The sequence below is a fragment of the Rhinopithecus roxellana genome, chromosome 1 (assembly GCF_007565055.1).
Source record: "Rhinopithecus roxellana isolate Shanxi Qingling chromosome 1, ASM756505v1, whole genome shotgun sequence".
NCBI classification, from domain to species: domain Eukaryota; kingdom Metazoa; phylum Chordata; class Mammalia; order Primates; family Cercopithecidae; genus Rhinopithecus; species Rhinopithecus roxellana.
Genome location: NC_044549.1, coordinates 114,761,056 through 114,773,623, shown reverse-complemented (window position 1 = coordinate 114,773,623; position 12,568 = coordinate 114,761,056). Strand labels below are relative to the sequence as shown.

The 12,568-nt window shown below is 35.0% G+C and overlaps 1 protein-coding gene across 1 annotated transcript in view; it reads left to right on the top strand.

Annotated features, from left to right (window-relative positions):
• Positions 1-12,568, top strand: part of LOC115899634 (short transient receptor potential channel 1-like) — an 82,679-nt gene that overhangs the window by 31,246 nt on the left and 38,865 nt on the right. The window contains exon 4 of the mRNA XM_030937656.1: positions 9,650-9,781. Coding sequence (XP_030793516.1) covers positions 9,650-9,781 — 132 coding nt within the window. The remainder of the gene's footprint in view (positions 1-9,649; positions 9,782-12,568) is intronic.

The following is a 12,568-nucleotide window of genomic DNA, read 5'->3' as shown; positions in this document are numbered from 1 at the left end:
TTACATGGCACTTTTTCCAACCCTTTATTTTCAGTATGTTTGTTTTTCTTAATTTAAATAGTCTTTTTTGGAGAGTGTACTATTGGATATTGCTTTTTATCTACTTTGACAGTTTTTGACTTTTGATTGTTTAGTTCACTCACATGTAATGTAATTTTTGGTATGACAGATTTGTTTTTTTTTTATTTTGCCATTTGCTTTCTATATTTCTCATGTATTTTTGTTGTTCCTCTGTTCCTCCTTTGGTGTTTTCTTTGTGTTAAAAAAAAGTATACCTTTTTATTTCCTCTTTTTTTTAAGCTATTTAAGAATTTTTTCTTTTAGAGATAATAGTATATATCTTTAGTGTATTACAATCTATTTCAACTTGGTATCGACTTAAAATGTAACAACTTTGCTGCCCATTTTCTTTGTGCTATTATTTTCACATATATTACATCTAAATATGTTATAAACACAATAATGCAGTATTATAATTATTCCTTTAAACAATCTTACACTCTTAGAAATGCAAGAAAAAAAATCATATATAGAGTCTTCTATATTTATCCACATTACTACTATTTCTGTTCCTCTTCATTTTTTCTTGTGGATTCCAGTTACCATTTCCTTTCAGCTTTAGCATTCTCAGTATGGCAAGTCTACTATCTGAAAATTCTGTTAGTATTTATGTGGGAAAATTTTTATTTCACCTTCACTTTTTGAGCTTTATTGAGATAAAATTCACATACCATACAATTCACCCATTTAACATATATAATTTAATGTTTTTTCATATCTCTATAGGTATGTAAAATTATCACCACAGTCAATTTTAGAACATTTTTACACCTTATAAAGAACCCTCATACCCTTTGCTCTTTTTTTTGTCACTGTTTTAAGGTAGAAGGTCATGTTACTGATTTGAGATCTTCTTTCTATTTTTAAAACATTTTTATTTTTGAGATGGGGTCTTTCAGTGTTGCGCAGGCTGGTCTTGAACTACTGGCCTCAAGCAGTCTTCCCACCTTAGCCTCTGAAATTATTGGGATTATAGCCATGAGCCACTGTGTCTGGCCTCCTCTTTCTCAATATAGGTATTTTCCTCTAAGCACTGCTTTAGCTGAACCCCATAATTTGTTATATAGTGTGTCTTCATTTTATTTCATCTCAGTTTTTTATTTTCCTTCTATATTAAACCCATTAATTATTTAAGAGTGTGTTGTTAATTTCCACATATGGAGGGTTTTTAAAATAACTTTCTTGTTACTGATTTCTAATTTATTCCATTGTGGTTGGAGAACATACTTTGTGTTGTTTCTGTCCTTTTAAATTTATTGAAGTTTTTTTTTTCCCTTTATGGTGTAGCATATGGTCTAATCTGGAGAATGTTTTATGTAGACTTGAGAAGAGTATATAATCTGCCTTTGTTTGATAGAGTGTTCTGTAGATGTCTGTTACATCTAGTTCATTTATAATGTTGTTTAAGTCTTCCATTTCCTTATTGATCTTTTGCCTCATTGTTCTCTCCATCATTGAAGGTGGGATATTAAAGTCTCCAACTGTTGTTGTACAGTTATCTGTTTCTCCATTTCTGTCTCTTTTTCCTTAATGTATTATGGTGCTCTGTTGTTAGTTGTATATATTTTTATAGATGTTGTATATTCTTTTCTTTTCTTTTCTTTTTTTTTTTTTTTTTTTTTGTGACAGAGTCTCACTCTGTCACCCAGGCTGGAATGCAGTGGTGCAGTCTTGGCTACTAGGTTCCTTTTGCCTCAGCCTCCTGAGTCACCAGGACTACAGGCATGCACCACCATGTCTGGCTAATTTTTGTCTTTTTAGTAGAGATGGAGTTTCACAATGTTGGCCAGGCTGGTCTTGAACTCCTGACCTCAAGTGATCTGCCCGCCTCAGCCTCCCAAATTGCTGGGATTACAGACATGAGCCACTGTGCCCAACCTATAGATGTTATATCTTCCTGATTGATTGACCCTGTTATTCTTATAAGGTATCCCTCTTTATCTCTAGTAACTTTTTTTATTTAAAGTCTCATATTACCATAGCCACTAAAGTTTTCCTGTTGTTGCTGTTTGCATTATACATCTTTTTCCAGCTTTTAGTTTTAATCTATTTGTGTCCTTGAATCTAAAGTCTGTCTTCTGTAGACAACATATAATTGGATTTTTAAAAAATCTAGTCTGACAGCTGCTGCCTTTTGATTGGATTGTTTAAGCTCTTCACATTTAATGTTATTGGTAGTTGGATTTATGCCTTCCATTTTACTTGTTTTCTGTGTCTACTTTTTGTTTGTTATGTGTTTCATGTCTTTTTTTGTTCCTGTTTCTTCATTAGTGCTGTCTTTTGCATTGAGTATATTTTCTAATGTGATTTATTAGACTGTTTGCATTGTTATAAAAGCATATCTGAGGCTAGGTAGTTCATAAAGAAAAGAGATTTATTTGGCTCATGGTTCTGCAGGTTGTACAAGAAGCATAGTGCCAGCATCTGCTTCTATTAAGGACCTTAGGAAGCCTCCAATCATGATAGAAGGCTAAGGGAGAGCATGCATGTCACAGAGCAAGAGAAAAAGAGCAAGAGAGAGAGAAGGTGGTGCCAGGCTCTTTTTAAAAATCAGATATTGTGGGAATGAATACAGCGAGAACTTACTTATTACTGCAAGGATGGCACCAAGCTGATCATGAGGGATCCACCTCCATGACCCAAACATCTCCAACAAAGCCCCACCTCCAACATTGAGGATCAAATTTCAACATGAGGTTTGGAGGGAACAGATACCCAAACTATATCATGCAGCATTTTTATTAATGATTTTTTCACTGAATTTTTTGAGCTTTCTCTTTCAAACTGGTTTCTCTAGGGCTTGTCATATACATTGTAACTTGTCAAAGTCAGTGTCAGATTTTTTTTTTTTTTTTTTTTTTTTTTTTTTTTTTGGTAGAGATGGGGTTTTCCCATGCTGCCCAGGCTGGTCTCGAACTCCTGGACTCAAGCAGTCCACCCACCAGCCTTCCAAAGTGCTAGGATTACAGGTGTGAGCCACTGTGCCCAGAAGCTTCAGTTTTATACTAGCTTAATACCAATAACATATAAAAATGTTACTCCTATACATCTGTATTTTCTTTCCTTTCTCATACTTTTGTTATATATACTATATCTATTAATATTACTAACCCAAGAAAACATTGTTATAATTGATTACTTTACCATCTCATCATTTTTTTAGCTCATTACAACTTTGGCCCCACCTACCTACTATATGCTGTTATTGGAAAATATTTACACCAAATGTAAATAGAAATATATTACATTTCTGTATGTTATAGGCCAAACATTACTTTCTGTTCTATAAATATTATTCTATATAATTTCTTTTTAAATCACTTGCTTTCAGCCTGATTAACTTGCTTTTATGTTTATTGTAAGGCAGTTCTGGTAGCAATATATCTTGTGAGTTTTTGTTTATCTAGTAAAGTTTTTATTTTTCCTTTATTTTTGAGTATTCACTTTGCTGGATTTAGGATTTATGATTAACAATTTTTAAATTTCTTTGAGTACTTTGAATATGTTATCTCACTGCCTTCTGGCATCTGTTTCTACTGAGAAGTCAGCTGTTAATATTATTTGGTTTCCCTTGTAAGTGACCTGATATTTTTCTCTTGTTGCTTCCAAGATTTTGTCTTTGACCTTCAGCATTTTTACTATGATGTTTCTGTTTGTGGGTCTCTTTGCATTTATCCTACTTGGAGTTTTTTGAGCTTCCTGGATGTGTTGATTGTTTTTCAAGATATTTGGGAAGTTGTTAGCTATTATTTCTTTGAATATTTTTCTTTTCCTTTTTCTTTTCTTCATACGGTACTTCCATTATGAGTATGTTGGTATGCTTAATGGTATTCCGCATCTCTCTTAGGCTCTGTTCATTTTTCTTAATTATTTCTTCTCTTTGTTCTTCTGCTTGCGTAATCTGTATTGATATATCTTCAAGTTTGCTAATTCTTTCTTCTGCCAGTTCACAGCTACTGTTGAGCCCTGTGTTACTTTTCTGGGGCTCCCATAATGAGGTACCACAAAGTAGCTTAAAAAGCAAATTTTGTGGCTGGGTGCTGTGGCTCACTCTTGTAATCTCAGCGCTTCTGGAGGCTAAGGCAGGTGAATCATCTGAGTTCAGGAGTTCGAGACCAGCCTGGCCAATATGGTGAAACTAAAAGTACAAAAAAGTTAGCCGGGCATGGTGGCATATACCTGTAGTCCCAGCTACTCAAGAGGCTGAGGCAGGAGAATTGCTTGAACCCAGGAGGTGGAGGCTGCAGTGAGCTGAGATTGTGCCACTGTACTCCAGCCTGGGTGACAGAGACTCCATCTCAAAAAAAAAAAAAAAAAAAAAAAAAGACAAATTTTGTTTTCTTTTGTTTTACAGTTTGGGAACCTAGAAGTCAGAAATGAAGATATTGGCAAGGTTGATCTTAATGAGGGTTATGAAGGAAGGATCTGTTCTAGGCCTCTCTCCTTTGTTGTAGTTGGCTGTCTTCATGTTCACATGACATTCTTCCTGTTTGTGTGCCTGTCTCCACATTTCCCTCTTTTATAAAGACACTAGTCATATTAGATTTAGACCCACCTTGATGTTCTCATTGTATCTTAATTTCCTTTTTAAAGACTCCATCTCCAAATAAAGTTATATTTTGATGTACTAGTAGACAGAACTTCAGCAGATGAAATTTGGAGGGATACAATTCAACCCATAGCAAGCCTCTCTAGTGAATTTCTAATTTCAGTCATTGTACTTTTTAATTCCATAATTTCCATTATATTCTTTTTTTTTTTTTTCTTTTTTTTTTTTTTGAGATAGAGTCTCGCTCTGTCGCCCATGCTGGAGTGTGGTGGCGCAATCTCAGCTCACGGCAACCTTCACCTCCCAGGTTCAAGCAATTCTCCTGCCCCAGGGAAAAAAAAAAAAATCTGCCTGCAGAGTAACCAGATGTCAGATTTAAGAGAAAAAGATTTCAAACTAGCCATTATAAATATGCTCACAGTACTAAAAGGACAGCATGATTGCGGAAGTAAAGCAGGGTAAGAGGACAATGTCACATCAAATAGAGAATATCCATAAAGGGAGAAATAATGAAAAGGAATACAGGCCGGGTGCAGTGGTTCATGCCTGTATCCCAGCATCCTGACATCTGGTCACTCTGCAGGCAGCTTTTTTTTTTTTTTTTTCCTTCCTGGGGTATGGGTCATACTTTTCCCATTTCTTTGCATGTCCCTTAATTTTTTTGTTGGAAACTGGGCATTCTAGATAATATGGCAACAGCTCTGTGTGCTAGTTCCCACCCACCCTCTTTCCTGGGGCTTGTTATTATTATTTACTTGTTTAGTTTTTTAGTGATGGATTGGATTATTTTAATGAAGTCTGTCCCTGCCCCCATCTCCCCCATAATGGTAAACCTCTAACGTTGCTCCTCAGGGAGGCAACTTTTCCTTGAACATCTAGTATTTCTTTGTTTGAAAACTGGACAGTTGAATATGTATGACAGCAACTCTGCATACTTTTTTCCTGTTTTGTTGTTTATATATATACGTATATATATATATATATACACGTATATATATACGTATATATATACACGTATATATATATATATATATATATATATATTTTTTTTTTTTTTTTTTTTGACAGAGTCTCGCTCTGTCACCCAGGCTGGAGTGCAGTGGCATGATCTCAGCTCACTGCATGCTCTGCCTCCTGGGTTCACACCATTCTCCTGCCTCAGCCTCCTGAGTAGCTGGGACTACAGGCGCCTGCCACTGCACCCAGCAGATTTTTTTTTTTTTTTTTTTTGTATTTTTAGTAAAGACGGGGTTTCACTGTGGTCTTGATCTCCTGACCTCGTGATCCGCCCGCCTCATCCTCCCAAAGTGCTGGGACTACAGGCGTGAGCCACCGCCCCTGGCCTGGCCTGTTTTTTATATTTTTTACATTACTTGCCTAGCCTACAGAATTTGTCTCCTTGTGGTGTACATTTATTGATGTCTGTGCTTTGTGTTTTATTCTCATTTTCATTTTTTAGGTTTGATTCCTAAGGACTCTTTTAGTGTCTACATATGTCAGCCAAATAATTGGGCTGAGGTTGTGCTAATAATGCACCTTGGGCCCATAAAGTTTCTACTGTCTGCTGATCAATCTGTGGGTTAGTTAGGGAATCATTTGAAGTTGTGGGCATTTATTAATTTTTCCTTGGTCTTTTCTTTTTACCAACTCTCTGATGTTCTCCACACGTATGTAATTTTCTAGTCAGCCAGGAATTTGTGGAGACCTTATGTGAATCCATTTATGGCTTTCTTATTTCCAGGTTCTCCCTGTTATGTTTCTGGTTGGTCCACTGCTTGCCTCAACTTGGTTTGCAGCCTCAGTCTTGCAAAACTGCAGGTTTTCTCTGTCCATGTCCACCAAGTTCATTACTTTCAGCCAGTAGGTTTGTAGGCTTTTGCCTCTCATTGAATTGATTTTGTCACCCTGGCATAAAACTACAAGTATACCAGCTACAAGCTGGCAAAACTACAAACCTTACTGACTGAACTGGGGGCAGGGGTGATGGAGGCAGTTCTAGGCAAGGCCATTCCTGCCTGAAGCATTGGCAGTTTTTCAACAATCAACAATTCTCAATAAACAGCTTCCAGTGGCCTGAAGTGGTTGATCTTTTTGGATAATTTTGTTCAGTTTTATGTATTTTTTTTTTGTGGAGGGTAATTACTGACCTCTTCATACTGTTATTATCTTAATGATGTTTTGAGTACTAAAATTGACAGATCTTATGAAAGAAGTGGCTTCATTATTTGTCAGATTATATCTAAATGCTTTCCACACAATGGTGCTTCATTATAGTGTGAAACAAATGATTACCAATCTTTTCATTCCACCATTATTGGAAGTTACTCTTGCTGTGATTAATCCTTACTATATCTTGAGACATGATAAAGTAGGTTAATACAAAAGTCTGTTTTTGAAACAGTGTGATAAAATTAATTAATGTAGACATATTGTTGGAAACAGAAGGATAAGTTGCATAATTACGTATTTTTTTCTCAGTTTTTTGACAGTATAGTATAGGCAAATACCTCTTCAGAAATCCTTACTTAATATACTTATTAATTAAATAAGTAGATCATAACTGAATTTCATAAATATTGTTTTCTTAAAAATGTATTATACGGGATTACTTTTGTATCTAAGTAAGACATTAAACCTATAAGCTAAATAAGGAATATATCAATAAATTTGTTTAAATGAAGATTTGGAATTTCCATATAGAAAAATTCATTACAACAAAGTAGAAAGATAAACAATAAACTGGATTAAAAGTATTTAAGTCACCTGTAATCCCAGCACTTTGGGAGGCCACGTGAGCCTAGGAGTTCGAGACCAGCCTAGGCAATATGGCGAAACTCCGTCTCTACTAAAAACACAAAACTTAGCCAGGCATGGTGGTACACACCTGTAATCCCAGCTACTCAGGAGGCTGAGGCAGGAGAATTGCTTGAACCCAGGAAGCAGAGGTTGCAGTGAGCAAAGATTGCGCCGCAGCACTCCAGCCTGGGTAACTGAGTGAGAGTCTGTCTCAAAAAAAAAAAAAAAAAGAAGAAAGAAAGAAAAGTATTTGAATCACTTTTGATTGGACAGTGGGCTAATTTCTTTGATAATGAAGAGACCTTACAAATTGACTAAAAGAAAGATAAATAATCATTACAAAAAATGGGCCAAAGAATATGAACAGGCAAGTTACAGAGGAAGAAGTATAAATGAATATTAAACATGAAAATATGCTCAGGCATCTAAATAAATTCATTTTAAACCACCTATAAAAATTCGATTTTCTGTTAGATTGAAATAGTAATACCCAGTATTAATGAAGCTGTTGGAGAAAATGAGCTCTCCTTGTTATTACTGCTTTGGAAACATCTATCAGAATTTAAAATACAAATGCCATATTCCCCAGAAATTGAAAGTTCACAAAAGATATGCAAACTGAAGCATATTCATTGCTGCATTTTTTATAGCAGAAAAAATGTAGAAGCAACCTAAATGTTCATAAATGGAGAGCTTATAGACCTCTGTCCAGTTGTATGAGATGAATCTGTATGTGGTGACATAGAAAGAGGTTCATTATATGTTACATTTTTTAAAAAGCAACCTGTTCCTTTATTGTGTCTGATTATGTTCGTGTGTAAATAGAAACTATCAAGAAGGACATGCACAATTCTATGTAAAATGACTAGTTTTGAGGATTGCAGTTGGGAGGTGATGGGAGGACAAGGATTAGGGAGTATCATGTTTCCAAATTGCTTACCTCATGTTTTATAATAAGCATGTATTTAAATTTATATTAAAAGAAAAATATGCATTATATAATATCTACCAAATTTGTAAATTAAGAATTATATTTATAAATGAACTATAGCAAATTTTTTCTGGTTTGTTTTCTATTTAGGTATGGAAATATGAATATTTATAGATGGCAAAGGGAGTGCTTTTTACATTAGAGACTGCATAAGGAAATGATTTCACTCTTAAGATTTGAAACATCTTTCAAACTCATAACCTGAATGAATGAACAATGTATTATATAGATTGAGCATATTAAAGTATTTTTATGGTCTGGGTGCGGTGGCTTACACCTGTAATCCCAGCACTTTGGGAGGCTGAGGTGGGTGGATCATGAGGTCAGGAGATCGAGACCATCCTGGCCAACATGGTGAAACCTCATCTCTACTAAAACTACAAAAATTAGCTGGGTTTGGTGGTGCATGCCTGTAATCCCAGCTACTTGGGAGGCTAAGGCAGGAGAATCGCTTGGACCAGGGAGTCTTGAGGTTGCAGTGAGCCGAGATCGTGCCATTGCACTCCAGTCTGATGACTGGAGTGAGACTCCATCTCAAAAAAAAAAAAGTATTTTTATTACTGAGAAAGAAAAAATTTATTAGTCATCAAATCCACATCGTATTAAAAAAATTATGTTATTAGCATATTTTATTTAAAGTTATATTGGGTTCAAACAAGGCACAGTGGCTCACACCTGTAATCCCAGCACTTTGGTAGCCCAAGATGGGAGGATTACTTGAGGCCAGGAGCTTGAGCCTAGCCTGGGCAACATAGCATGACCCTGTTGCTATAAAATTTTTAAACATTAGCCTGGTGTAGTGGCATGCACCTGTAATCATAAGGCTGAAGTGGAAGGATCCCTTGACCCAGGTGTTCGAGGCCACAGCAAGCTGTGATCACTCCACTGCACTCTGGCCTGGGTGACAGAGCGAGACCCTGTCTTTTAAATAAAACAAAAGTTGGTCCAGAAATATGAATTTAATTAAATTGGATTAAACAAAAATCTTTATATTATACCAAAGGCATTTTGAATCTATGAAAAGAGACAGTAAAACAATTTTCTAAAACGCAATAGATAGCAAGGTTTTTCATTATTTATATCTCAAAATATTTGTTTTAAGTCTTTTTATGGAGGTTATCTTGTAATAAATAAATCTGTAGTTTTTCTTTTAATTTTATATTTTAAGTATGCATTTATGAAAATTATAGATTAGGATACTAATTATGTGTGTATAAGTTTATTTTACATTATGGAATCCAATTTTATCACAGGTTTCGTCTCGATATATATCGATGTTTGGCCAGTCCGGCTCTAATAATGTTAACAGAGGAGGATCCAATTCTGAGAGCATTTGAACTTAGTGCTGATTTAAAAGAACTAAGTCTTGTGGAGGTGGAATTCAGGTGGGAGTGAATGCAAATTGTAAATTATATAATGTCTTTTGTTTCAAATCTTCAACCTCAGTTTCTTCATTACCCAAATTATGATTTGTATATATTTACATTTGATCCAAGAACACTACACCTTGTTGCCACTTACTTGGCAACAGACCCCTGCTCTCCCTCAAAGGAACAGACCCTGGTGCTACTTAAGTCATTCCTTCCCCATCTGCCCTCTGCCACGTTATAACCACCCTTACTCTCTTCCCCACTTTTCAACCTAACTGAAGGCATTGTAGAGCAGTGTGAAATACAGTAGGAGTTAGAGCCTAAAGCAGGAGCAAATTTATTCGTAGTTGCTCTCTCTCTCACACATCTCCTCATTCTCCAATTCTATAATCATCTTTGAGTAATGATCCTTCAGATCTTTCAAAAGCACATGGAATGTTTTCTGTATGTCAAGGACATTGCACACACAGACATAGTCCCTTTTCACTATTTGCTCATATTATCTGGTAAGATAAATACATATGTAATGTAATGCATGTAAACATAAAAATAAAATACAACTAATTAAGAGGGATAAACACCCAGTCTGAGTTGTCTTCTGAAATGAAGATTAAATGTAATTTTGGCACTTGGCATACCAAGGAAGCACTCCTATTGTTTTCCTTTTGGGGGGTAAGTTGAAGAAAAAAAAAAGACTTTGTAATAGCAGCCTATGAAACTACTAATTTAAATTTTTTTTAAAAAAATCCTTAGAAAACTACTTTTATTAATAGTGGAGTTGAAAGAAAGCGTTGAGATTTTTCTTTATGGAAAAGTATCCCTGTTGCCCTCTAAAGAAGGAGGAATTGATGCAGTTTTTTACCAGCCCCTGTTGCAGGGTTTCTACTGGGAATCTATAGCTATTCCTACCTTTTCTTTCCTATACAGCTGCTATTAGAGCCCCATGTGTTGTATGACACTTTCAGTGACTTGACAAAATTGGGAAAGTTCAAACTTCTACTTCCTGGAAGGGCAGTAAGAAACCTGGAGTTTTCTTTAGCTTTAACAGCAGCACTTAATGTGTTCTTCATAGACCTGAGTTCCAGAAACTGAAAAAAGACCTGCTTGTGTTTTCAAGTTTGGAACTACTGTCTTGTAACTTGGATAATTTAAATTTTGTTTAAACTTGATATGACATAAAGTATGTACTTTACTTTGATGAACACACAAAACATGGTTCAAATGTAACTTGTTGCTACTTTTAACTTTATTAGCACATGAGGCTGTTAAATTTTTCTGTTTAAATATGAAGAAGGACTGTTAAATTATTCTGTGTAAATATGAAGAACTTCCTATTATAACCTCATAATTTGAGTCTGAGTTATATAAAATAAAACTTATTCAACTCCTTTCAAACAGAATTTGAAGAAACTGCTGTGATTATATAATCATAACATAATAAAGTTAGATTTGGAAGTGATCATAGAACCCATTTACTTCAATCCAGTGTTTTACAGACAGTGGAAGAGATTTATAAAGGCTAGATTTTTACTAATAGCAGCATCTAATTAGGAATAGAGTTAAAACTGAAAGTAGGAGCAAAGTTATAACTAGAATATAGGAATCCTTGCTTCTGGTTTTCTGTATTTCCATCTAAACTATACAGCCACTTATTTGTCTTCAGTAATCTATTAGAAATGGATTAGATTAATAAGATGTATAAGTTTCACTTTTGAATCTCATAGTCCATCAAATGTTTATCCAAAGATGGAATATTTTAGTAATAATATATACTTTTGATAAACGTTCCCATCTGCAGTTAGATTCCTAAATCAAGAAGCAGGGAGTGCTGCATTTGTTAAATAAATCCAATTATTTATTCTCAGGAGTTTTGACTACATAGAAAGTATAAAGAATGATGAGAGAAGTTAAGGCAAAGAAGTTTTTATTCTTAAGTTACAATTTTTATATAGCCAGTTCATGGAAAACCCCATTATATAGAAAGACTAACCAGTGGGAAATCTTCCTGTTTCCCCTTCCTTTCTGTTTGGGAAAAAACTGAATAAAAACATTATTTTCTGAAGCCCAACCTCAAGACCATGACTCATAATTATTTATTTCTGACTTCATTCCTAAGTTATTATTAAGCTTAGACATAAAGTTAATATAATTGATTTTTTTTCTTTCTTTCTTTTTTTTTTTTTTTTTTTTTTTTTTTTTGAGACCCAGGCTGGAGTGCAGTGGCACCATTTTGGCTCACTGCAACCTCCCCTTCCTGGGTTCAAGCAATTCTCCCAGCCTCAGCCTCCTGAGCAGCTGGGATTACAGGTGCCTGCCACCATGCCTAATTTTTGTATTTTTTAGTAGAGACAGGGTTTTGCCATGTTGACTAGGCTGGTCTTGAACTCCTGACCTCAGGTGATCCACCCGCCTTGGCCTCCCAAAATGCTGGCATTACAGGCATGAGCCAACACACCCAGCCATAATTGATATTTTTTAAAAGAATTATATACTAAAACTTCTTCATTTCCCACAAATTAGTTCAGGCCTGCCTTTAATAAGCAGTTCAAACCCAAGATTCAAGGAATAGGGATTCTGAAAGAGAGTTTTTTGTTAGGTGCATTTTAATATCTTTCTTTGTAATTTGAATTTCACTCAAATGAGAACTTTATGAATCAAAATGCTATTTTAATATTAGAAGTAACATAAACATATTGTAGATGACTATTATTGAAAAAGCTCTAGTTAAAAATTTTATGATAGTGATTGGATAGCATTAAGATGCTATGTCTATCATTAAGGTGAGTAATATAAAAGGAAGTT